General features: G+C 40.8%; 2 protein-coding genes across 3 annotated transcripts in view; one reads left to right on the top strand and one right to left on the bottom strand.

Moving 5' to 3' along the window:
• The window catches only part of MAPKBP1 (mitogen-activated protein kinase binding protein 1), a 529,170-nt gene that overhangs the window by 2,856 nt on the left and 499,615 nt on the right, over positions 1-26,699 (bottom strand). The window lies entirely within an intron of this gene.
• Positions 1,762-26,264, top strand: LOC103826977 (cytosolic phospholipase A2 epsilon-like). 2 transcript variants are annotated; one of them, XM_009102437.4, is made up of 21 exons: positions 1,803-3,569; positions 3,864-3,947; positions 5,861-5,933; positions 6,736-6,872; positions 7,650-7,781; positions 10,442-10,482; positions 10,933-10,975; positions 11,290-11,353; positions 12,558-12,724; positions 12,867-12,959; positions 13,308-13,345; positions 14,470-14,605; positions 15,980-16,116; positions 17,113-17,335; positions 17,970-18,084; positions 19,024-19,161; positions 19,636-19,743; positions 20,204-20,395; positions 20,942-21,108; positions 21,935-22,115; positions 23,189-26,264. In XM_009102437.4, exons 1-21 carry the CDS (start codon positions 3,120-3,122, stop codon positions 23,425-23,427), a joined length of 2,958 nt encoding a protein of 985 aa, XP_009100685.2. In that variant the 5' UTR covers positions 1,803-3,119; the 3' UTR covers positions 23,428-26,264. The 2 variants fall into 2 exon arrangements, with proteins under 2 accessions (XP_050831185.1, XP_009100685.2); XM_050975228.1 differs by lacking the exon at positions 23,189-26,264 and having other exon boundaries at positions 1,762-3,569; positions 20,942-21,138; positions 21,935-22,071.

The raw sequence follows: 26,699 nt of genomic DNA, 5'->3' as shown, positions 1-26,699 counted from the left end.
GGTCCTGCTGGCCACACTGTTTCTGATATAAGCCAGGAAGCCTTTGACCTTCTTTGGCCACCAGGGCACTCTGCCAATTGTGCATATAAGAGTCCAAATAAGGTGTGTGAGTAGTGAGAACATTGTTAATGGGCATTTTTGCCCACTCCATAGACATACTAGCTGCTTTCCTTTGCTGCACTGCGTAAAAGTGCTTTCAGAAAAAAAAAAAAGTGGGCGAAGGAGTAGCACTTCTAACTGTAGGTGAATATCTCAGACATGTCAGTGGTGTAGGATGATAACCATTCTCACTGGAGAGATCTGGGCCCTCCCAAAGAGCAGTTCACCCTTTGGGTGCTACCACCAAATTTTTTAGCCTGTTTCTTTTCATTAACTGGTGATGGTGATTACAATTACAAGCTCATACTCAATACTTACCTCTATGTTCCCATATCTTTGTAGGAAAAGCCCACAGCTGTAATTTAAAAAGAGTAGTAACAGTGAATGCCACTAAAGAAAAAGCACTGAAGATGTCTGGAGGACTTATCTTCTTTTGCTTTAGGAGCATGATAAATTGCATTGTCTGGGGGCTGCTAACCCATGCACACAATCACGTGCTTGACTGGTGGTGTGGATCTAACTTTAGAGCCTCTAATATAGAACCACCTTGTCTCCTATGAGTCAGTGATAGAGAGGTGTTAGCTTCTGGTCTGAGCTGAAGATGAAAGTGTATTCTGGGTGCTGTGACTAGATACTCCTTTGGTGGTGGTTGGGGTCACCCCAGTAGCATCCTTTGAGGGGAAGGTGCCTTTGAGCAATGCAGTGCCTTGGAGTTCTCTCCTGAGCAGTAACACAAAAAAGTTTTTTAATTTGCTGTTGTCACTTGTATCAGCTGACCTCAGATTGCCTTGATGTGCTTATGAAATAACCTGAGAAAATTGATGCAATTGCTTTGTCAATAAGGCCTAAATTTGCTATGTGAATATTTTTTTATAGTCATGTGGAATACAGTATTAGAAGGAAACTTTACAGAATGTTGTACAGTTGTGCAACTCCTGTGCAGCAGACAATAGAAAGTCATTTTACTTGTTATCGTCTCACAAGAAAGATGTTTCCTGGGGAGTTTTCTCTGTTACCAAAGCAGGAAATGCAGCTTAATGCCACTGTTCTTCATTTTACCCAAATGCTTTATAATGAAAAGTGCATGATGATTTAACTTCCTAAGGATTTAATTTGCTGTCACTTCTGATTTTGGCAGAATCTAGGTCAAAAAGGATTATTATTAAGTTTTGGGATGGCTTATTTGGGTCATGTAAATTAAGTCTGATATCAAGAGATGGTGCCCAACAGCTTTGCTTTAGCAGGTTGTGAAGAACAAAGCACAAGTATTTTTAGAATTGAGGTTGGACCCTGTGTCTGCATTGGTGTACCAGAGCTCAGACCAGGAGGTCTGTCTCTTTACCATGGCAGTTTCCTCTCAGAGGCTCCTGGTCTTGGAAAGATTGTGAGCCAGGCTCTGAAGGCTATTTTGCCCTTTGCTTTCTATTAAATATTAAATATTTGATGTCAAATATATGTAGAAATCTTGTGAGAATTTGGAGAAATGATTATCAGTCTCTGTTTTCTGTGAGAGAGAAATGATTCTGCGCCTGGGTCAAATGGGCACCTCCAGCTCTTGCAGCTGCCTCTCAAGAGGCGGCAAAGCCAGTGCTGGTTCTGCTGCAAGCTCTGCGCTCCTCTGCACCCTGTTGCAAGTGATGTGCCCCAGTCCAAGGGCCTGTGTGACCCCAGACCTCACATCAGCACTGCTGTGGGCTGCTGTTTTTGTGATGATATTGGTGAAATGCCACCTTGTCCTCTGGCCTGTGGCTTCCTGGCTGTGACTCACCTGTGCTGTGGTTTGTGATGCAGTGCCAAGTTATCAAGTCATTTAATATTATTGCTGGGCTACATCCCCTTCTGGGTGGGAGAGGTGTTTGGTTGGGTTCTTTTCTCTTATTATGTGCAGAGTAAGCAGGGGCAGGGTAATGACAGAGCAGCTTCAGCAGTTAATATTGCTTAATTTGATTTATGAAATCCACAAAAGGCCCAAATGTGGACCTTCTGGAAAGGGTGGAAGTTAAGTGGGAAGCATGGCATGTTATCTAAGTGGATGGCTAACTCCTGTCCCTTAAGAGCGAGGAGAATCCACTGTCATCAAACTGAGACACAAAATGACTTCAGAGCCCAAGTTCAGTGATGAGATGGCTGCAGGGTTTGGCCTCTTGGAACCCTGTGAGCTGAATCTCTTGGTTCAATGTCGAGCCTTACTGCAAAAGCCTTATTGTACTAAAATGTGAAATAATTCCCTATTGTAATACCTGTTCCACTATAAAACAAAACAACCCAACAAAAGCCTTTAGGTGGGAAGTCATCAGGCTTTTTTTGTGTAAGGGCAGTACAGCCTAAAGCAGAAACATTCATGCATTGAATGCTTGAATCTATTAAAAGGCAAAACTAATTATAATAATCATTTGAAACTTTATGTAAGATAGGTCTCATCTAAGGTAGGTCTTTATAGGACAGTTTTAATACTCAAATACTTTCATTAGAAATGGTTGAAAAATCAGATTTTTATTTCTTCTTAAGAAGTCCTGCTGCTTTTAAAGAGGGTTTTCATTCTGACTTAGAATTTTGAGAATTCTAAAAAATGAAGAATTTAAAAAAACTTCTTTCAACTGCAATTTCTTACTATTGAATAACAGCTATTTTTAGTGATTTAGTGCAATAGCCAGCTTCTGTGCTATTTTTGTATTTTCCTAATAGTACTAGGTCCTTTTTGTTTCATATGTTGAATGCTGTTACAGAAAAATAATGGGAAATTGCTATAAAATTAAAAAGATATCAGACTTGAAAATTTTAATGGGGCTGTTTAAAGACTTTTGAAAAAATGGTGTGCAGTTATTTTTGTAAAGCTTGTGAGATTCTAACATAATTTAATTGAAAGCAGCCCTTAAGCTAAAAAATGTTTCCATAGTAAAAGCTCCTGCAGGCTCTGCTGACCCCTTAACATCCTCTGTGCAATGAAATAAGAGAGAAGAAAAGCTACAAGGTGTTTTCTTTAACTGTCTCGAGTGCCTGTGAGATCCATCCTCCACTTCATGACTGTAAGTTGTAGTGAACTTGGTGAAAATCCTTGCTGTTGTGCATCTGACTGGAGAAGCTGGTGGGGGCTGGAACTACCCCAGGAGATCCCTCTGTGTGCAGTTATTCAGACCTTATGGAGGTGGATAATGACTCTGGAATTTCCCTGTGATAAAATGCTTGACCCATCTCCTTTTTTCTCTAAATCACTGTGGTGTTTAAAGAAAAAAAAGAAAAAAAAAAAAAAAGAAAATCTAAGTCTTTGTGTGGCACAGAACCAGTGCATCATTTGTGCTTTTGAAATCATTGGGAGGTGGAGCTGTGAGTCAATCTACACTACTCTTCTTCCTGGCCACAGCTGTGGTCCAGGAGCACCTACCAGCTGGGAGACACACAGACTGGAGCCTTACAGTGGTGCCTTTTATGAAACAAAGACACCCATGGGATCATCAGCCTATTCACCTTTGGTAAGAGAAAATCACTGGTGGGGCAGAAGAATCTTTTTGGTGGTCTTGGTTGACATTGATCAAAAGCAAATTCTTGGGGAATTTTGATCCCTAAATGTCAAATGTGTTTACAGCAGGCAGATTTATTAGTAAAAGCAGCAGGCAGGTGGTCCTGGTGAGATGGGTATATCCCATCATGAAGAGGAGAAATGGGAGACATGCTAGGGTCTCCTTCCATAGTGAATCTGAGCAGAAACTGAGGATTACTGACTGCTGGGTTTCATCACTGGCCCTCTTCTGGCTCTTTGTCTCCAGGATCGGTTCATCCGCGCAAATCCGCACAGGAAGGTTGGAATCAGGAGGAGGAATCATGAAAGGCCACACAGTGCTGAAAATGAGGTACGGTATGGAAGGCAGCTTCTGGATTGCAAGGAGGGAGCTGCAGGGCATAAGGATAGTGCATGGCCATGATCCCTGCAGTTCTTCTGTCAGCCTTTCAGTCTCTCCCCAGGCTTAACTGTTTTTGTGAGAGGTGACATTTATTAACAGATAGTTAAGGGAATATTTGCTGCTTCTGTGAGTGTGCTGTCTAGAGTGCAAAGCATTCACTGTGGCTTAGGGGTTGGGAAGATGATGAACTTGTGGTTTAAATGCTAGGCAAGGAACTGGGAGAGCTGGATTTTAGTCTTGGCTTACTGTGGTATGATTATATGATGGTAGTGATACCTCATAAAACCCAAGGCTTAGCATTAAATTGTTTTTCCTTTACTTTATGGAGGTAGATCAGCAAATAAAATGGCTTACTACTATGTCTGACACTTTTCTGAACACTGATTTTTATGAGGATGAATTGGTTTTGGAAAGTATTGAATATGGTGCATACTAGATATGTTAAAAATTATGACTAGTTCTCTGGCTAATAGTTAGTTGAAAATATATTTAATAACTTGAAAAATGAAAATATTATGATATTCTTTTGTCTCAGATATGAGTTTTCTCAATCTGTTCCTTAGGTGTATTCTACAAAATAATGAGGCTAACTCCTTCTTAGATCTGGAGAGCAGTCAATTCACTAACTGCTAGTACTATGGAATAATAGTTGGATTGATATTAGTATAGTTGCTTAGTATTTAAGCCATCTCATGAATAAGTTTCCTCCAAACTCATGGATATGGATGGTACTAAAGCTGAGGATGAAATACTAATCCTCTGTATTTGGATGAAATGTTGAGCTTTCAGCAACATGTACTTCTTCCGTCCTCCATCTCCAGAAATGCTGCTGCTAAAAATTATGCTAAGGTTGATGGGCTTTTTTCAGACCTTCTGGTTTTGTTCAAATGACACTTTCTGAGAGAAAAGTGTTGAGAATTGTTCCAGGAGGCTGTAAATAACATTTGGCTTGGTGGCTTAGATGTTTAGTCTGCTTCTCTCAGGACAGGGATTATCAAAATAAGAGGAACACAAGGAGATTTTAAGCAGGCAGTTTCTCAGAAATCATGATTCTTTGGATATTTATGTGCAGCTTTTAATTTAATTAGTGGAGCTATTGCTTCTGCATGTAGTGTTTTACTCTTGATATTCTTCAACACTGTCTTGTTTTTTCAGTAACCGAGTGCAGGGATCTGTGTAGCTGGGATAGGGAGCGGAGGGGGAACAGAAAAACTGGAGACAGTTGTGGGCCCTTCAAGAGCCTTCTTCCCCTGTAGAATCCTACACTACAGGTTGTCTATATTGCTGTGCCTCAGGGCTTCTCCTTGGTTCCTTGGTAGATCAGTCAGGTCAGCCTAGGTTTGTCCTGATTAAGCCAAGACATTCTGAATTGTCTGTTTGTCCTTTTGTGCCGCCTTCTTTTATTTGTGTGTGTGTGTACGTGCATTTACATGCAATTGTAGCTTTTTGTTGCTTATTTGTGTTTAATTACATACTCTAACACACTGTCAGTTTTACAACACAATTTTTTTCTGTTCTCAGCTTTCCATTTTCTTACATTGTTTAGAGTTTTTGTGATCCCTGCTTTCTTCAGTTCTGGTTCTTTAAAAGCCCCCTGGTTTGTATTCATGTTCAGTTCTGCTTGGTGTATTAATGAGGTTTCACTTGGATTAATGTAGATCCTAGCTATGAATGACAGGTTATCTTTACTCAATGTCAAATCACAAGAAAGTATTTTTGCTCAGAAAATGTCCCAAATAGTTAAAATCAAATTTACTGCATTACAATGATAGATTGGCCTTTCTGGTGTTAAAGGATAAGCGATGTTATTGATACCTGAGTTAATTGCTAATAATGAAAGTATCTTTCTCATTGTTCTGCAGCCAGAAGTGCCTCAGTTGTGCTGGCTTTCTGTAAAAATTATCGGCATGAGAAATCTCCGCAAAGCAGACCTGTGTAAGTATCACTGGTGGCACTTTTATACCTCAGCAAGAAAACTGCTGTCACCTGATTTTAATGCTCTTGTACGCCTGTTGCTGGGATGACAGTAATGTTTCAGGGGGGTTGGGTGAAGAAGTTGTGTTTATTTTCATTTAAATTCAAAATAATTTGGAAAACACTTAAAACCAGAAAGGAAATACCCTAGAAATTCTGTGTTGAAGAAGTCATCCTTCCCTTTATCAGCTGCTTTGTGATATTTCTCTTTCTTCTAACTCTTCAGTGCCCCTTTTTCCAGGTTGCCCAATTCCCTTTTGGAAGGAACATCTTTGTGAAAGATAGAGGAAAGATCAAACCAGTTGCTTTGGATGTTGCTGTGTTTGTGGCTTGACTGTTCTGTCAGTGTTGGATGACTTTTGCATTACAAATAGATGAAAATCTCCCAAAATAAAATTTCCATTTAATTTTAAGATGTGCCATTTGAAGAAGTGAAGTTGTACATGAGTTTTTTGGAAAGTGGCAACTATTTGAAAATAGGGATTAAAAAAATCACAAAAGCCAGAGTATTTAGCTCAGCACTGTTGAAATAAAATACTTTGGCTCTTGTTATCATATAGAATTAGTGGTTTAAAATTGACTTTTTTGAAACTGATATAAATCTAAATAGAAAAGTTAAATAACTCTATATCCAGAATATTTTCTTTCAGTCTAATGAAATATCTAAGACTCCTCAGAGGTTAATCTTTTCTTTCCCTGACTGGGCAAATAAAATAATGACAAAGTACTGCTGTACTAATTGTGCAACTTGTTGTTAACACAGGGAGCCAAACTGATTGCTATGTCAAGCTGTGGCTGCCAACAGCTTCGTGTCAGGAAGCCCAGACCAGAACTGTACACAACTGCAGAAACCCTGTCTGGAATGAAACTTTCCACTTCGTGATACAGAGTGAAGTAAAGGTGGGATCTGTGACAGGGAGCAGGTGCTTGCTAAAGGGGGCATCTTCACCTGCTGTGGGCAAACAGCAGGTGAAGATGCCCCTTCTTGAAAGGCTTGAGACTCACATGGATCTTGAACTCAGACTGAAAGAAGTAGTTTAAAGCTCACAAGGTTGTGGAATATCTGGAATAATGTTGAATGCTTCTTTGTGCCCCAGAACAGTTGTAAAAGACTGTTAAAATGTTTATAGAGTTAGCAGAAATAGGTGAGCAGTCAGAGTGAAAGTGACACAAAGTCCAAACGGATCAGTTTCTCATAGTTTACTAGAGCTGCATCTTGTCATGGTAACCTGAGCCCTGAGGAACTGTCAAGGGATGAAATCCTGTTGAGAGTTGGGTAGTGTGCTTTAACTTTCATGTTAAAGGGCTAAGAATTTCCCCTTTGTTATTACTTTCTGACAACATGCCAAGATTTCTCAAGGCAGTGATTTTGAATCCACAAACAATCTGAGGAATAGTGGATGTAACCTCTGCTCTGTCTGGTGCATGTCACCATCATATGTCACTCATGTTTCCTCTTCTTTTGGAGCTCTTTTTGGTTGCCAAATCTGATGATTTGCCTCTTCTAGGGTTGGTCCCTGACTGCTGTCTGAGCCTCATGGGCTGTGAGCTGAGCTCTGTGCTGTCACAGGAGTCTGTGGACACATGGCTGTGAGGGCTGAATGCTGACTCTTGCTGGACCTTCCTTTTGGGCTCCCAGAATATGTGATTTACATCCTCCTCTGCCTCTTTCCTCAGAACATCCTGGAGCTGACAGTCTGTGATGAGGACACTTTTACACCAGATGACCACCTTATGACTGTTCGCTTTGACGTGGCTAAAATCCAACCTGGAGAAAAAGTTCACCTGAGTTTTGAGTTGAATCCAGAGGTGAGGGGCTAGAGAAAATAATACTCTTGGTTAGAATTTTGTCTCAAGTTGCTACCTCAATTGAACATTAAATTGGTTCTCACACACAAAGACTTTGTTAAAAAGGATGTTACTAAAAAAAAATAGAATGCTTGGGTTTTAGGAGAGGGGTCACAAACATCCCCTGTTGTGACTGGAATATGATCCAAAATACTTTTAGTGATCCTATTTATATTTTTTTTTTTTTTAATTTCAAAACTGTATTTTGAAAAATCTGTGAGGAGAAGTCAAAATGAAGAAGCTGATGGTTAGGAGGTCTCATTTCTGTTGTAGGAGATTGACAGAGCAGGGGTGGGAACAAACCTTTCTTCTTAGGGAGTGTATGATGTGTTTTATTTGCCGCATGTGTCTCAAAAATACAGTGTTGAGTTGTATAAACAACCAAAATAAAGATACAGAGTATCTTATGAAACACTGAGTGGATGAAGTTGCTGTGAAGAGAGGTGGAGAAATCACACTCATCTTCAAAGAGAGCAGAATTTGTACTCAGATTTCCTTCTGCACAATGTAACACCTTCTCTGGAGGGTGTAGTAACAACTTCAGGTCTTTCTCACACTTTGCCAAGGGCTTCAGTTTACGGTTCCCAGGAACTGGTGTGCTCCATTTATTTCTAAACCACTGTGTCAATCAGGCTCTTTGGAAAACACTCTTGCCTGTTTTTCATATTACCATTGCTTTGAGGAGGTTTATTGCCTACTCTTTTAGAAGACCAATCCTTACTGAGGACTGCTTATTAAACCTGTCCCAGTTGGCTACAGCCTTCCTCAGAAAATCCCTCACGTGACTGAGACAATTCCAGGTGTGATTCAAGCCCTGAATTTGCTCTGAGGCATGTGCAGAGCTGTCTTAGCCCATTAGTAAGGTGGAAGTTGTGGGGCTCAGACCAGGTGAGCTGTCTCAGGAACATCCTGGTCAAGCTGCCCTTCTTCAGTTTGTGGTGAATCAGGCCCCAGTGAGGCATCACAAATTATGGTTTCTATATGGATTTTCAGAAGACTTTGGGTTGTTTTATTTTTTTGAAAGTGTCTTAGTAATGCAACAGGCTGGGCAGTCTTAATACCAGGCTGTAGTGCCCCTTCTTCCCATAATGATTTCTTTAATCTACCAAGGTATCTCAGGAGGAGGGCTGAAGAGGTCAGATAGGTGATGTCAGAGCAGCTTTGGCAGGGCTGCTTTGCTGTGCCTCTTGCTCTCTGTGGCCTAACAAGTATTTCCATTGCTGTGCTCTGGATTTTTCACCCACAAATATGTGAGTGGGACCAACTAGAAATGTAACTCAGAAACTTCACCCACAAATATGTGAGTGTAACAGAGCATAAGAAGGACAGGAACATGAGGCAAGCAGAATTAGGCAGATGGCATGAGCCAGATTCTTCTGAACCTTGTTTCTGCTGTTCTTTGGACAAAGGTGTAACAGACCATCAGTTAGTTTGGACAGTACAGCCTGGGCACAATTAAATATTTGATACAGGCTGTCTTGCATCTGTGTAAGATGTCTGCTTTCTAAAATCTGTGCCCCAGCCTTCTATTACAACGTTGCAACCACTGTAATTCTCCTGAAATAGAGACTTTGGGAGAAATTAGCAAGCACAGCTGCCTGCTTCTGCATTACATGCCACAGATGCAGCTATCAGAGAAGCCATCAGAGATGTTTCATTTAATGATGTGAACTAGTAAATACTTTTACTGTAAAGATGATTTTCCCATGGCAGCTGCATTGTCAGATTTGGCATGTGTTTCACAGTCAATTAACAGCATTAATATATGATGTACAGCTGGACAGAAGGGATATTTGTCAGTAAATGTTAGCTATTCTGAACATAAATTAAAGAGTGCTGCTACCACTTCCAGAAAGAGATTCACATCACTGTTAATTAGTGTTTTCCTTCCTATGGGTGGTCCTGAAGATCCTGATATACTTTTTTAGTCTGGTATTTCCTGGATTGGCTGTATCCCATAGCAAGTGGCTGAAGTAACACAGTTATTCAGTCTCTTTTATACTGTTGGTGTGCTGCTCTGTTGCTGCTTCATTCTTACACTTTTCCTGTCTCTTTTCCTCTTGATTTGTTTCCCTTCAGCTCTTTCCCTGATTGCCCATCACAGCTTCAGTCTTCTCTCTTCTTCCCTTCCCTCTGGCAGTTTTTATTTTCCTAATTGGTCCTTTCTCCCACTCATTTTTTAATGTGTAATGACTTTACTCTGCAAAGAGTAAAGAGTATTAATGTGTAATGACTTTACTCTTTTGTTTTAACCAAGGCATACTGCCTATCTATTCACTGCACTAAGTCCATTCATTCTTAATTATGTTTTCCTACATCATTCACCTGCTATTCTTCTCTTCCTCAGCATTGATTGACCCATGACTAATGAATTAATAATAGGAGCCTTGCTCCCTTTTCAATGATACTCAGTCTTTTCTTTCTCTTGATGGTCCAGCTGGTTTGTAAGCAGTAGAGCAGTGGAGAGGTGAAATCAAAGTATGGCCACAGAAATCTGTATCCATTCATATTGTGATGTAGAGGGCATGGGAATAGAGAGAGAGTTATAAATAAATTGTCAGAGTTATATCAGAGGAAAATATTTCTTCATTCATAAATGTAAAAGACAGTCCTATTTTCAGAATCAGGAAGAACTAGAAGTGGAATTTCTACTGCATAACATGTAAGTAAATGTCTACTGGAAACCATGTAAGTAAAAGCTAACTGTTGTAGAGTTTGTCATCAGAAAACTGCATTTTAGAGAGAGTGGTAATGCAGCATTGGGCAAGTGGCTCCATGTACCTGTGATCAGACACCTCATCTCAGCATCTTCCCCATTGTTGCTTTTCTGTCCTAAATTTGAGTGACAGTCTCAGTATTTATAGCTGAGAATGGATGTTTGTTTTGTGATTCAGCCCAAGGAGAGATGATACTCAGCAGAGATGAGAAGGAAGGAGCATCCTTGGGAAGGGATGGGATAGGATCTGCCAGAGGCTGCAAGATAGAGGGGAAGGATGGAAGTGCTGATGGTACTTGCCAGCTACAAAAACTGAGCTCAGAGAACTAGGTGCTTTTGAAAATTTATTGCTTAAATACACACTTTAAAATAAATCTTTTTGGTTTTGCTTTTCAGACCAGGTGTATCTGAGAAGATCATTACTAATGGTGTACTAGTGGTAAATTTTTTTTTTTTTTTTATGCTAATCTTATGGTGGGGCAGAACTGAAGGATGTGGTTGGAAGATAGGGAGAAAAATTTCTTGTGTTAACTGTTGGGGACTGAATGGTATTTAAGTGTAATGACAGATCCCCAGGTATTTTGGCTTCCTTGACCACAGTGCAAGATTTATTCAAGATACTCAGTTTCTACAAATTCTTCACATCCACTGACCATCATGGCCAAGCTTTGTGTTTCTACAGGACCCCTAGAACCTCAGTGAGAATCCTGCACTCTTTCTGTGAACAATGGTTTCATTGCTTCTCTCTTCCAGTCTCGTGAAGTTTCCTGTTTGGAAGTACATGTGAATGAAACAAAAATGAAGAGTTCTTACAAAAGTGAGGTTCCTGATTTAAATTGTTTGTGTGCTATGGGAAATGCAGCTGAATCTAGATAAATATTTGGTTTGGTTTAGTCTCTGCATCAGGGCTGCTTGGGTATTTCCTGAATTACCTACTTGCTAATAGTGAGAGTCCTCAGAAGAAGACATGACTCTGTATCTTAAGAGAAACTGTGGAGGTGGCTGGGAGATTTGGAAACATCACTGTGGTGTGGATGGAACTGAAATACCTTTACCTCTGTTTTCTGGTGAAAACAGAAATTAAAAGAAGGGAGACACCACTCTCAGGAGAAGAAAGACTTCAGTGAAAGCTCAGGGGATGTGAATGCTGCTAGAGGCATCCACCAGTGTAACACATGCTCTCTGTCACTTGGCAGGGTGTCACAAATGGTTTAGGTCACTTGATCACTGGCAAAAGTATCAGCAAGTGTAGTGTAATATAAATTTGTAAAAGTGTGACAAAGTTTGATGGCAAGGTTCACTCTATTACTACATGCTTGAAACATGCAAAGAAAAATCAGATTAGCATAGATCTAGAATTATTTATGTAGAGACCAGGCCTGCAAAAGGATAAAGAGGGAAAAGGAAAGGGTGCCAGGAGTGAAGATCCTCACACTGAGTTGCAAGTTTCAGAGTGGGCCCTCTTGCCAAACTTGGCCTCAGACTTGATTGTTTGTCTAAAGGATTCAGCAGCACTCAATCATCCCATAATTTAGTGTTTACAAAGCAATTCATTGGGATTTACAATAAGCAGAACAATAAATAACTTAGTTATGAATGTAGGATGGTAACATTCATACTACACCTGCTATAAATCAATTCACACACATTTTCACAGAAAGAATTATGTACAAAGTGCCTGCTAAAAATCCCCCTCAAGGCTGGTGAAATACTCAGAACAGATGCCTCTGCATTTCCCAGTGGAGTCAGGGATGTCAGCCCTGACTTTGCCATCAGCTTCTGGGATCAGTTCTCTGAGTATTGCAGACGTGAGAGCTGCTCAGTTCCGAGCCCCTGCCGCCCAGGGGAACCCGAGGGCCAGGTGCTGCACACTGGTGGCAGGGGAAGGAAAACATTGTGGTCCAAATTAACTTTAGCTAAGCCTGCAGCACTAAGGCTGAAATGTCACTTGGGGTGCTTTTATTTGCTAATTTCAAGGCTAGGCACAGTTAACATTCCCTGCGGTTTGCTCTTGTTCTTAGGGAGAGATTTCACCTTCACAATGAAAGGATCCTGTGAAGAAACCCAGGATATTTCCATAGGTCCTCACTCCAGACCTGGAAGCAGTGAAACCACCAGGTTCCACTACATCAAGCACAGTCAGCCCAGACTGCTCATGACTCTGCCAAAGGAGCGTTTTCTCTGTTGGGTCAGTTTTGCTTATGGATGGTGACAATGCCTAACCTAAATTTTGGGAGAAGAATCATGAGTTAACCCTTCTCTGGTATTTCTGTGTCTAGGGCCTATAAATAATATTCTTCTTATAACATTTTTCCCCCTCTTTAAATCAGCCTGGCTCAGGTAGGAGGGAGTTGGATGTAAGTAGTCCTCTGGCTGTGCCTCTCCATTCTCTGGACTTGGGAAAGAAAGTGACAGTGATGAGAGTGAGTATCCTTTGACAGTACTTGGAATTCTTCCAACAAGGTAAACTGTATATATGTGATATCTGGTCATGTAAGAATTTTGTTACTAAAAATGCATTAGCCAGTTATTTGTATGCTTAACTCTGCATACACTTAAAAATATAACTATGATTTTGGAGGAAAATAGGATGTTCAGAATTTCTGTCTGCTTTAAAAGTAGTTTAAAAGATTGTGTGCTGAATGCCTGAGAGGAGGCCAAAAATGTATCATTAGACTATATATGTGAATAATTGTTAATACTGTAAAACCTACTTCTACAGAATTACAGTTCTATTTAAAATTTATGGTGCTTTCATTATTGGTTTTCAGGGGGAATCTTATGAGGTGTCTGTGAATGAGGAAAATAGGTAAATCTTTTATTACTTTTGAATGATTACTTAGGCAATCTCCTACTTAGGCCTCTCCTTTCATAATATAATTGTTAGATGAGAGGAAGCTACATCTTAAAGTAGCTGATTTCAAAACAGGAAATAAAGATGACTGAAATATGAGGAATGGTTAATAAAATGCTTTAAAGCTTTTAAAGCTTTTAAATTGGTTAGTAAGAATTAAGAATAGGATAGGTGGTAGATAGTTATGGGGTATAAACTGTCAAAACTATCACAAGGTTTTTCCAAATGCTGATGCTTTGTAACCTAAACATACCTCTGTTTTGTAACCTTTATCCATAATAAGTGCATATTTATGTCTACCAGATTTCTGGCGTGTCTAACACCTTTATGCATTTACAAGAACTGTACAGGTCATTTTTCAATGAAACACATGGACAGTAATTTATTTATTGACTGGCTTGCTGAGATTTTCTGAAGGGCAACATTACCCCCTGTTGATAAGTTAGCTCTATTGCAAGCCTTAGTCACAGGTGAATGATAAATCAGAGAGGTTTATTGAATAATATTTAGAGAAGATACAGAGAAGTTTTTGTTTTGTTTGTTTTTTTTCCTGAAAAAAGCCTCTGAAACTGGAACCCTGTGAAAACACAGGTTATAGAATGAATCATGTACATGATATTTTTGATCATGTACAGAAGGGATAAATTAAGAGACATCTTCTGACTCAAAGCACAAATTCTTTGTAGAGATTAGCCTATATTGGTTTTAGGGTTCTTTTGACTAAAGTGTGTTAAGTTTAAATAACTACTGAGGCCCCCTTTGTGCTTCAGGAAACACATGCACAGCAGGAGAATCAGAAGAGATGTCCAAATACCAGAGTTCAGTGTGATATAACATAATTTTATATATTTGACTTCCTTATGATTGTGTGAAATTGTTCAGGACATAATTCTGGTCCAAAATCTCCACAGGAAGGCACAAAAATAGGACACAGGATATCCATATACCTGCTTTCTTGTACATAGGGGGACTTTGGTGTACGTGGAATTTCTTTAAACTGGTTTGCTGTTGCTGGTTTTGCTGAGTGTCTCCAGCTGCAGTGGCTGCAGGGGATGCCTTGTGCTGTTCTCGTGTTGCAGCTGCAAGGATCTGGATTTGCGGCTGGGCTTCGATCTCTGCGCGGAGGAGCAGGATTTCATCCGCAAAAGGAGGAAGGTGGTTGCTGCTGCTCTGAAAAACGTTCTTCATCTAGATGAAGACCTGCAGGAGGATGAGGTATGTGGGACAGCATCTTGGCAGCTTGAAGTAGCATGACCCACCTTGAGAGAAGGGGATGTGCAGTGCTTGCATGACTACCCAGACAGCTCTTCCACATATTCTACACTAAATAGTATCGGCCAGATTGTCACTTGCACCTAAGACCATATCCAAATTTTTGGCAGAGAGGAGGAAAGAGGAACTTTTAGGAGGCCAGTTATAGCTCCTCTATTCTCTGCCAACCTCTGTCTTCCCTCAAGGGCAGCCAAAGGCTGTATTTGCTGACATGCTGGCGTGTATAACCAAGCCTGGTGAAATTTGATTGCTTGAACTCTTTGGCACCTCTTTTCTGCTGCCACAGAGTTCACAGGGGAGGCTGCAACTCTCCCATAGCACACTGGTCCAGTAGCACCTGTCTTGTGTGGTTTTTGGTGTTACCTCTTGTTTGCTTCTCTCCTGGGGATCCCTGAACTCAGAGGTAGCTGCTCTGTTACTGGAAGACAATGATCTGTTATGGGGCTGTGGTGCTGGGACCATGTGCCTGTGGGGTATTTCCTTCACTGCTCTGCTCAGCTCCCAGCACACCCAACCCTTTATGATCTGGGCAGGACAGCATTTTTCAACCAAGGCAAAGTGCTCATGAACTTAAGTAACAGGTAGAATAGGACTTGTTGTTATTAAATGAGAATAAAAGGGAGTTTGAGCCAAATTATTAAAAAAAACCCCAAACCCACAAGCAGATGGTAAAATACAATGAAGACAAGATTAAAGGTAATGGCATCAAATGTTCCTAAAACTGAATGTCTGTTGTATCAGTTTTTACTATACAGAAAGGTGAGGAAGGATAACAGGATTGATGCATTCCTGAGGAAAGTAAAACTAAATTACATATAGCACTGATATCAGGGAAGGTAGAGGTAATGTGGGTTGGAAAGAGGGTGTTAAAATAAACCTATAGAGCTGGGCACTATCTGCCTGAAGAACAGCAAATATACATATACTTAGAGGCAGGTTATGTGCTTATGCAGGCAGGTTTTGTGCTGCTCTTCTGACCTTAGCTATACTCAGAGCTTTAAGAGGTGTTTTGATGGAAAGACCTGAGGAAAAATTAAATACATTGAGAAAATCTGTAAATGTATTTCCCCACACAAGAACTGTACTTACAGCTCCTGGCTTTCCAAAGCACCACTGATCAGGAAAATGCTTTCAGCATACACTAAATTCCCCCAAAGTTTACCCAGCTCAAACACACACCTAGGCGCTGCCCTGAAGAGGGTGAATTTATCAAAACCTACCTGAAGCAGGTGGTGCAGTTAGTTTTTTCTGCATGGCCATCACTGCTGTGTTTCCTCTGGTGCTGAGTGGCTCTGTGCCCCTCTCTGTGTTGAGCAGGTGCCCGTGGTGGCGGTGGTGACGGCGGCGGGGGGAGTGCGGTCCATGACAGCGATGTTTGGCAGCCTCCTGGCTCTCCAGGAGCTGGGTGTTTTGGACTGTGTGACATACATCAGTGGTTTATCTGCCACAACATGGTAAGGAGAGCTGGGCTTGCCCTTGTGTTTGTGTTAGCAGAGTGATAACCTGGTGAACAATTTTGTTCTAGCGATGAATTTACTCAGCTTGATGTGAGCACTTGGCTTCCTTTTGGACTTGTTTCATGGGATCACTCAGTGCTGCCCTCCTACAAGAAACAAATCTAATGAGAATGACAGTATTTCTGTAACTGCACTGAAGTGTTCACAGAAACCAAAAGAAAAGAGCACAAGCCAGGATGGTTTGCCTGTAACTTGTTATCTTGTTGCATGCAACACCTCAAGAGTCCTTTTGTAATATTTGTCTGGCTCAACCCTTACATGTCCCCAAAAAGCGGACTTGTAAAGGACAGCCCTGAGAAACACAGTGTCACTCATGCACCCAGTGGTGACTGCCTTGCACAAACTAGGAGGGCTTGAGGGGATTGAAAACATTTTGACTCTGAAGGACTGCTCTGAAAATATGTGAGACAGAATTAGAACAAGTGGGGTGGGGATGAGAGGGGATGACGGGAATCTGCTTGAGCCCTGGGTGCTGGCAGCTCAAGCCTGCCCTAAGTGTGCCAGGAGCCTGAGGTGCCACCTGCTGCACACCCAAGGAAGGCTCTCACACCTGGCACTCGCTGCTAAACTCCAGCTTAGCATTTCACACGGGGTCTGACCCACCTGAGGGAACTGGCCTCAGACAAAAGAGGTGGCTTGGACAATCAAAGGGTAATTCTAGCAAAAGCTTGAGTTAAGTTATCAGTGTGGCTTTATTACTCTTCTGATTCTGAAATACAAACAAGCTAGGATGATTTAAAATGTGTTTGTGCAGGGGGAAAAAAAAGAAATCATTACCCAGTCTAAATTCTGTCTCAGCTTTGAAATGCTCTTCCAAGTAAAAGTTGGAGGGCAAGAACCTCGTGTAGCCTCAAACAAAACATTTATGTGTGTTATAGGCTAATGAATTGTCACATGCCCTGTGATGAACCACAGTACCTTTCTTTTATCCAGGACCATGTCAAAGTTATATGAAGATGCCAATTGGTCACAAAAGGATCTCAGAGGGCCAGTTGGTGATATCAGGAACCATGTGACCCAGAGCAAGCTGCACTGTTTCTCTTTGGATCATATGAAATACTATGAAAATGAGCTTTGTAAGAGAAAGCAAGAGGGGCACAAGGTGTCCTTCACAGATTTATGGGGACTTTTCATTGATTGTATGCTGCATCATCAGGTATTTTATATTCTTTCTCTCCTTATTGCACAGGATTTCTAACTTCCCATGTCTAAGGTGGTGTATTCAGTTAGAGAAAAGGCTCTGAAAACACCTGTAGGACTTAATATTTGGCTTTTTAGAATAGAAGTAACAAAGTAACCCTAAAGTGTGAGCATCTGGAAGAGATGTCTGAGCATGCAAAAATTCAAGATGTTAAGGATGATTTTCCATCCTTAAGTTTGGGGTTTGGGTCAGGTGATCATTCTAGTAACACACAGAGCAGAGAAGGCTCAGACAGAGCTAAGTTCAGGCACAGCAACCTATACCCACAAGATGCATTGAAGGAAATGGGTCCAGGTTGACTAAATATCTTTCTTTCCTTAAAGCAAGTCGTATCCCAGTGACTGTACAGACAGGTTTCTTGCATTTTTGCCCTGTCCCCCTTGCCAAAACTCCCATAAGCACAATGCCTTGGTGAAAGCTCATGGCAGATAGCACATGCACACACTTGTGTGGCCAAACAGCCAAAGCACACAGAACAAAACCTGCTGAGGTTTAGCAGGTACTCCATTGGTAGTTCCTGCTTAGATGCTGTAGTAAGTCCATGCATCGTGTTCATCTTTCTACAATGAATTTTGCTCTTTGTAAACAGGAAAGTACTCACAAACTCTCGGATCAACAGCTAGCAGTCAATCAGGGGCAGAACCCACTCCCCATATACCTATCCCTCAATGTCAAGGATGACTTTAGCACTTTGGATTTTAAAGGTATAGATTATCATACACCCTCTTATAACTCTGAAGAGCTTCCTTTTAAGTGTGATTGCCAAAACTTTTTCCTGTATCCAATCTAAAAAGTCTTTTAAATAATTTCTTTTCCTCTGTCTTCTATGGAAGGGAGATACCTGTGCTGTAGACACTGCTCAGTGGGGTGGTGGAGATGCTTTTTGCTGGCAGCCTTGAGAGCCACAACTGCTGCTCTTTTCTCTCTCATCCCCACCTATGCCCCCACAGCCCCTCTCAGCTGCTGGGTCTTCTGCTGAGGCAGCACTGGTCCAGGAGAGCTGGGAAGAGCGGGGAAGAGGGCAAGGCAGGGAGGAGAAAGGAGAAGGTGGAGAGGGGTAAGAGCAGGAGTCAGCTCCCAGCAGCCAGAGAAGGACCTGAGGAGGGGCAGGGCTCTGTGCTCTGATCAGTGATCCTGATCCCTGTTCCCATAGCGTTCCCAGCACAAATGAAGGAGGCACTGCAACTGAACCTGGTCATCTGCTCCTAGGCACAGCTGCAGTCCCAGTGCACCCAGCCAAGGTTTCTGTGTGGGGAGGGGATTTGGTCAGAGTTTTTCATCCTCAAGGCAGTGATTATGAGAGTGTCTAGAATGAATGGTAGCTGGTGTCACTGACTCAGAGGAACTCAAAATGCCACACTGTGTGCAGGGCCTTAGCAATCAGTGGAATTTAAGCCCCAGGTCTTGCTTCTTAGTGCAGAAATGGACCTGAATCTCAAGCTGAATGGATTTTGGCAGAGGGGATGATTTTAGCTTTTGCATTCATGTGTGTTGAAGGGCACCTGTTTGTTTCAAAGCGTGGTGGTTTGAACTGTCTGTCACCACCTTGGTGATGCTATAGGCCTTGTTCTTCCAGCTTCTGAATCTCTATGCTGGTTTTTACATGTGGCTGCAATAAATCCAGCCTGATGCTCTATTTGCAGAGTGGGTGGAGTTCACACCTTATGAGGTGGGTCTCCTGAAATATGGGGCCTTTGTTCGTTCCGAGGATTTTGGTAGTGAGTTCTTCATGGGTCACCGGATGAAGAAGATCCCAGAATCCCACATCTGTTTCTTGGAAGGTAATGTACTGTCTCAAGAAAACATCACCTTAAGAGCTGGCTACCCAGAGGGGGTCTGCAGGTTGCAGTATTAGTACACCAGAGAATGTATCTGATGCAATTTCAATCTCAAATGAACCGGCCAAAAGTGACAAAAGAGGAAACCAATTTTTTGAGGCAAATGTGACTAATTTGCTGAATGTCTTGCTGAATGACCTAAAGAGAACACATACACACGCACAAACTGATCATCTGAAGTATTTAAACTCACAGCCTGACTTTTATAGACAGCCAAGTTTCGAAAATGGCCTGGTTGTGAGCCAGACATTGTGTGGAATGGCGTGGCATTTGATATTTATAGGAGAATTCATGGTATTTCATAACTAGAACAGAGAGTGGCTTCGTGTGTGTTGCCATAGCTGTGCTCTAAATATTCAAACTAATATTAAGTATGGTGCCTTTTTTTTTTTTTTTTTTTTTTTTTAAACTTTCAAGGCACATGGAGCAATATATTTTCCCAGAGTTTTATGGATGCTGTCTACCTCTCGGGTCATTCAGAACACTTCTGGCACAGATGGACTCGAGACACTGAGCATGACATTGGTTAGTTCTTCAGATTACTTTTCTCTGGCATTTGCATTTTCTTCACACCTCTCTGAAATGTGAAACCTGACATTTGGTAAAGGGTTTGTTTTTGTGTCCTATTTCTGGCTTATGGGACACCAAGCCCTTGAGAATGAAGGAAAAGCAGGAGACCAACAGTTGTGCTGCAAAACAGGAAAAAACATTGTGCTGCTTCTTGTGCTGCTCACTGTGCAACATCCCTGGGGAGCTTTGTTAGTCACGAGAGGGTTACCAAAGCCTTTTGGGGAGGGAGAGGCCTGACAGGGAAGGACAAGGTGATGGTGTGGCACTGAGACCCCCTGCCCAGAACGCTCTGCAGGTCAACGTGTGCAGCCAGTCACAGATGGGGCTGGGAGCCAGCGTGGTTTGGTTGTTTTTATCATCAGAGAAACATCCTGACCGAATGCAGACACATACCCTCTTGTTGTTCTTCCTGCAGAGCACCATCCTGCTCTGCCCCAGAAGCCTCATGAGCAGACAACCTGCTTATCCATCCCCAAAGGCTGCCTCTCCAAAACTCTTCGAGAGACGATGACCGGGCGGCCAGTGGTTTCAACTTACCACAATTTCCTCAAGGGCTTGCAGCTACATAACAAATATTTGGAGAATGAGAGCTTTTGCATGTGGAAAGGTAATTGGAAATTGTTTTAGTTATACCTTTGAGGGAGATTTGAGGGCTGATACTTGCGGAGGACAAATATTTGATAAGTTTTATCATACAGGTAAATTTTCATTATTATTATTTGATTAACATGATTGTGAAATGGGTTTTGCCAAGCCCTAGATTATTTACTCCTGGTCTTGTTCCTGTCTTGGAGGAAGCACAGCAGGTTTGCTTGAATTCTCATTTTCCTAGGAAAAGCCATCAAAAAATGACTTGAAGCTTCCAAGGAAGTTAAATAGCCACAAATTTACCCATATTGAGAAAGAAGAGTGATTTATCACTTTGGATGAAGCTGAGTCTCAGAACTGCTCCATCTTGCTGATCTCAGAGTTGAGCTATTTATTTAGTAAATAAATACTAAAATTGTGGCAAAAACAAATACTTAACTCTGGGCTTTGTGTCAAAAATGAATATACATCAATTGTATTTTTTTTCTCCTCTTTTATGCTAAATTGGAAAAAAAAAAGAGAGTTGACCCTGCAGTAAATAATAATAATAGTTTTGGCATTTCAGACACAGTGCTGGATTCTTCTCCCAACCAGCTGAATGAAATGAGTGACTACCTCAAGCTGATAGATACAGCTTTCTTCATCAACACCAGCTGCCCACCCATTCTGAGGCCAGCGAGAAAAGTGGATGTCATTCTCCACTTAAATTACAGTGGAGGATCACAGACTCTGGTGATGTTGTGAAGCAGTGATTCTTTATCTGTATGACTACAGCAGCTGAATTACCACTACAGCTCTCTCTCTCTCTCTCTCTCTCTCTCTCTCTCTCTCTCTCTCTCTCTCTCTCTTCCAGAAAAAGGTCTGGTTTTTATTAAATTAAATGATGATATCAGTGGTACTATTCACAACTGTGACCATAATGTCACTGCCTTTATCAGGGCTGTTTTCAATGTCTTTCTGGGACAAGCATATGAACAGACATACTGGAGATGTTCTATTCTATGTATCTGTTGTCTTGGTAATAAGTTCCTCAATAGTTAAATGACTTATACAGTAATTAATACACAATATATAATTTTGAATATTTTTGAATGAGAAGTTTTTCTTTTGCATTTGACTCTTGGTGTCAGCATGAGTTCTAGTCAGGGTTTATTTTTACTGCATTTGAAGAAACCTTGACATGCTTATATGATTTAAATTAATGTTATTTATTTGTAAGAGGACATAAAGACATAGTTAGATCCACTGAATGCAAATATTTAAGAACCTGTGATCTGAGAAGCCACATGTAATCAAAGTTTCCTTATCCAAATCCTCTAATATACATTTCAGTAAATAGTAACCCTGCTTTAAAAATATAGAGTTAGCAAATCAACCAAATTTCTGTTACCCAGTATGTATTAAAATTAAAATGGTATGTTTGTTGCAGTGCATAGTTAGCACTATTTATAGACATAAGAATCAATCTCAGATTGTCTATTGCAGCAAAATATTTTGGGGTTTGGTGGTCTTACTTCAGTCTCTTCTGTGTTTCCCTTTCTCCTCTCTGTTGAGCCAGCCACTGGACCTATTCTCAGAGTACTGTTTGGAGCATGGGATCCCATTCCCCAGCACAGAGCTGAGCCAGGAAGACCGGGAGCACCTGAAGGAGTGCTACGTGTTTGAGGACACCTTAGAGGCACCAATCTTGGCCTATTTCCCATTGGTGTGTGATACCTTCCAAAAATACAAGGCACCGAGTAAGTTGACAGCAGAAATCATTTTTTGAGATTGTCTCATCCAGATGATCCCTTGAACTTGTTCCTCTTCCAAAACAAGACACTGGCAAGCTTCTGAGTTGGCTAAGTTTGTGTAGTCTCAGTCTAGCTGTGATGCATACAGTATTGGCCAGCTGATCAGGAATTGGAGTGAAGAGGTTTAAAAATAACAGCATGAGAAGCTGTACCTTGAGGGAAACCCCCTCTGGCACTTCAAACAGGACATGTAACTTTGCTAATAAAAAATAGGACACAGCTATCCAGTTGTTATATCCACTGGTAGCTTATGCTGTCACCTAACAGTCTCACAAAGAGATATAATGTTCACTTGGTTAACAAAGCTAGAATTCTCCTATTACTTTTTTTACATGAAAAAATGAGAATAGAAAGTGCTGAAAACATGTAATGAAGCAAAGCTTTGCCAGGGTAACAAACTGCAAAAAATTATAACTATAGTTTTTGATGTTTACAGATTGTTTCCTTTAGTTCAGCAACAGACAGCAACAGAAGAAATGTTTGTTTCACTAGGAAAAAAAAAAACCTACTTGGCAAATCCAGTTTCAGTTTACAAATACTTTTACATGCATCAACTCCAATTTTATTATTTCTAATTTTCTATGATCCAGGAAACTTTCCTCAAAAAAATGAAGAAAAATCCCTAAACCAGCTTATTGAAAAAGACCTCGTGCCATTCATTATCTTACTTGTTCTGCTGCTTGTGCTTGAAACCTCAGCCACCTGAGAGGGAAGATTCCCAGTCCAGGAGCCCTCTGGTGTAATTTTCTGCCAGCTGGTAGATAAAGAGCTGTCATCTCAGAACTTAAGTGAAAAGCTAAACATACAAAATTCTAAATCTTAAAAAATTGTATATTCTGATGCAAAACCTTAATTTAGAGAGGAGAGCATTTTGCATGGAAAATTTTTTCTGCTGGTCAAGTCTGGGCTGTAGCCAAGCAATGAACTAGTTGATTTTATAGTCTGTTACTGTGTATTTTGCACTGCCTGCTAGCAGTTTTCCACCTCAGTACCTCTGCTGTGCTTGGCTCTGGTTTCAGATGTGGAGCGCAGTCCCGCAGAGATGGAGCAGGGAAGAGTGGACGTGTCCAACTGTGCTGCTCCCTATGGCACTGGCCTCCTTACGTACACCGAAGAGAATTTCAACAAGCTGCTTAACCTCTGCAGCTACAACATCCTGAATAACAAACACCTAATTCTCCAGGCTCTGCGAACTGCAGTGCAACGAAAGAAGCAACTTAAAAACTATTCCTCACCTAATTTGAGCAAACACTCTTAAACTGTATTTAGGAAAAAAAAAAAATCATCAGAAGGACATGCACAAATGTTTTGGTGCTGGACTAATAAATATTCACAGATGTTTGTGATGGCAACAAAATTTGTGATTCCAACTCCTTTGACTTCTGCAACAGTGAGGTGTAGCAGCTGCTGCAGTTTTATTCCCACTGCCATCCAAATAACAGGGTACTTGTCTTAGAAAATTGGTTTCTTATAAAAGTATGTTTAACTGGTCTTTCTTAGAACTTGTTTTCTGATTGTTGTATGCAAAAATATACATGCAGAGTAATAGCTACTATTCAAATACTAAGTAGTCATGCATAATCTTATTAAAAATAAGAATTTTATAGTTGAAATCATTGAAGTTTGGGGGGTTTTATTCAGTTCTATGGTCTCAACTCAACTAATGAGTTGTTCTGGGAAAAAAATTGCTCTTTCTTTTGATACCAAGAAATCAAATATTGAGTGAACAATGAGCTTAGTGAATAACCTTTGAAGAAAGCTGAAAGAAAAGCTGTCACTTCAACTGTGGAAAATGGAAGGAAACTCTGCTTTCAAGAGTGCAGGTGACTGGAATGATAACTCAGGAGATAACAGTATATGTTGTTACCTCTAAGCCAGGCCTTTTCTGTGCATCAGTTCATTTAACAGGAGGTAAGACCAGCAGTGTCTGTCAAGCTTTGCTGCAACATGAATCAAACCAGTAAGTATCTTTTCATAAGAGGAAATTGTTGGCAGTAACCTTCGTGTCTCCTTTTCGTAGATCTAAAGCAGTCAAGTCCAACAACTTTCCTTTTCCTCAGTTACTTGAGAGATCTTTGTTTCACTAGCCCTCTTTGCAGAAAGCCAGTTTTTCACCTTCTTTTCTTGCCCTTGGTTAGGATAATTTGATGTTATGTGTCACTAGTAAGACTGCAATAGGTTTCTGTGAGTAAAGAAGAAAAGGAAGTGTCACTCTGACAGCTCAGTTATGGTCATAAATTTATTTTTAAACAAAAACAAAATGGAGGTTTAAAAATGTGATTATTTTCTATTGCAAAGTATCTCTTCAGTATTTTTAAGACTTTCAAGTTTCACTACTAGAGCTCCAGGAAGAATGGATATAAGCAGTTCAGTGTGTGCCTGGTGTATTCCACCCACTGGTTTTTGGTGGTTACAATACTTGGCGCTGGGCCTTCAGCTTTACTCACCCAAGGTGTGGTGATGATGTGTGCTTTTGGCAGCTGATCTGGAAAATTAGGATGGCTTAGAATGAGCTGAGGAAAGGGAGTCTGTTTTCAGAAGTCTGGGCCTATTTAGCAAGCCACTAAAAAATCTTAGGTTGCCTAAATGGTCTAGCTTAGCAGCTCAGTATTTTGATTTAAGTCAGACAGATGCTGGTGCTTGTGTTGGGATCTGGCTCCAGGCATCTCACACTGCATGAGATGAATGTTTTAGCTGGGAGAGCCAAGCTTAATGGTCTTGCCTTGATGGCTTGTCAGCTTTCTCCAAAATGGACTGATTTTGTTTCTTGTCTGGGGAAGGAAAGGCAGCTTCTGTTAAAGACCACTGATGATGCTCACATTACAGAGACACTTCAGAATCCTGCCTGTGATGTGATGGTGAAAGGCAGCATGAAACCACAGGGGAAGAGATATTTGTTTGAGTGGCTTGCCAGCTATTAATCAAAAAATAACAAAGGAGACACATTCATTATTACTGGTGGTATTTTTTGAGGGTGGATCTGAGGCTTAGGCTCAGTGACATATCAGCTGGATTTTTCAAATGATTCAGCATTGATGCAGCTGTTCTATTTATGATCCGGGTAGATCAGCAGCAATTTCTTTTTTTCTTTTGGTAAACACCTGTTTGTGACCTGTCACACAAGCTCTGCTGAATGTAATGTCATGATCCTGGAAACAATTAGCTGTGAATCTTTGCAGTCTCTATTAGGGCTCAAACATTTCTTAGGATGACTGCAGATGAAGTTACCCCCTTAATTATCTGTTAAAATGAGGTGGCTTCTTGATATTCTGAGAATTGGTTCAGAATGAAATTGGCTCTAGATTTCCCTGTAGAGGTCCTGGGCTATGTGTCTTGCCTAATTATTGGGTAATTAGCTGACACAGGCTGGTGCTGGTATTCCTCACACCTGTGGTCTGTTGGGGTTAGGGCAGTGAAACAGCTGCTTGAAGAGTGCCTGAAGTGTTGAATGAACCTGGAAAGGTCAGGCAACCTCTGAGTGCTCCTGCAGAGGTAAAGAGAGGTGCTTTTGGATGCTCAGATCTATAGAACACAGGGAGGGGCAGAGATAAAGGTTTTGAGCTACTGGTTTTTGAGATGAGGATTGCATTTGAAATTCTGTTGCAACAAATCTGAAGGCAGGGTTGCATATATTAACAGATGGGCGAATGCTTTAGTGATGATTTTTGAATGGAAAAGCAGCACAATTACTTCATGTGAGTGAGTAGGAGGAGTGAGATTTTATCTCTCCAAAGCATATCAAGGACATGTGGAGTTGCTTTAATGCTGTTTCTCAATAGCCTTTTGAAAGCACAAGCCCTCCTTCATATATGTCATAATCAGAATATTGTCTCAACCAAAAATGTAATCCCCCACCCCTCCACCTAGCATGATCTCTCTCTCCAATGACTAAAAGAATATAGTAGAGTTTTGAAGAACAGGGGTTTTGAAGGTGTGGTACTTAGAAACATGAAAATAAAATGCCAACATATTAATTATATTAATGTGAATGCTATACATATATACATATATATGGGAATATTTTGTTTGGTTTTGGGTTTTGGTACCAAAGAGTTCCTTAAAATAAAGCTCAGGCCAAAAATTGCCTTGTCAAACTTAAGTTTTTCAGAGTTTAAAATCCAGCACCTTGGGATAGGAAAGTGACACTTGTCATCCATGGTACACCTGGTCTTTGGAGATTATTGAGTTCAAGTCCTTTGTGTAAGTAGAGCTGGACTTGAGCTGCTTGCTCTTCTTTGACTGCCAGGATGAGTTCTTTGTAGATTTTATAGCTTGTGGAAGCGTTATATGAAAAGAAGGAAAACAAAGTGCAAGCCCACGGAAAATCCCAATCTACAGATCTGACACTACATTTGTTAAATTGCTTAATTTGTAAATACTGAGTAATTATTTTCTGGTGTGACATATGGCTATCATTTTTTAACACCTCTAGCATGTGCTTTGAATGTTTACCCTTCTTGTTATGTTCAGGGTGTGTAAATGATGACCGCTCCCATTGTCATCCCAAGGATTGTACAAGGATACTCTTCT

This window comes from Serinus canaria, chromosome 5 (genome assembly GCF_022539315.1).
Source record: "Serinus canaria isolate serCan28SL12 chromosome 5, serCan2020, whole genome shotgun sequence".
NCBI lineage: Eukaryota > Metazoa > Chordata > Aves > Passeriformes > Fringillidae > Serinus > Serinus canaria.
This window is presented reverse-complemented; position numbering and strand designations above follow the sequence as displayed.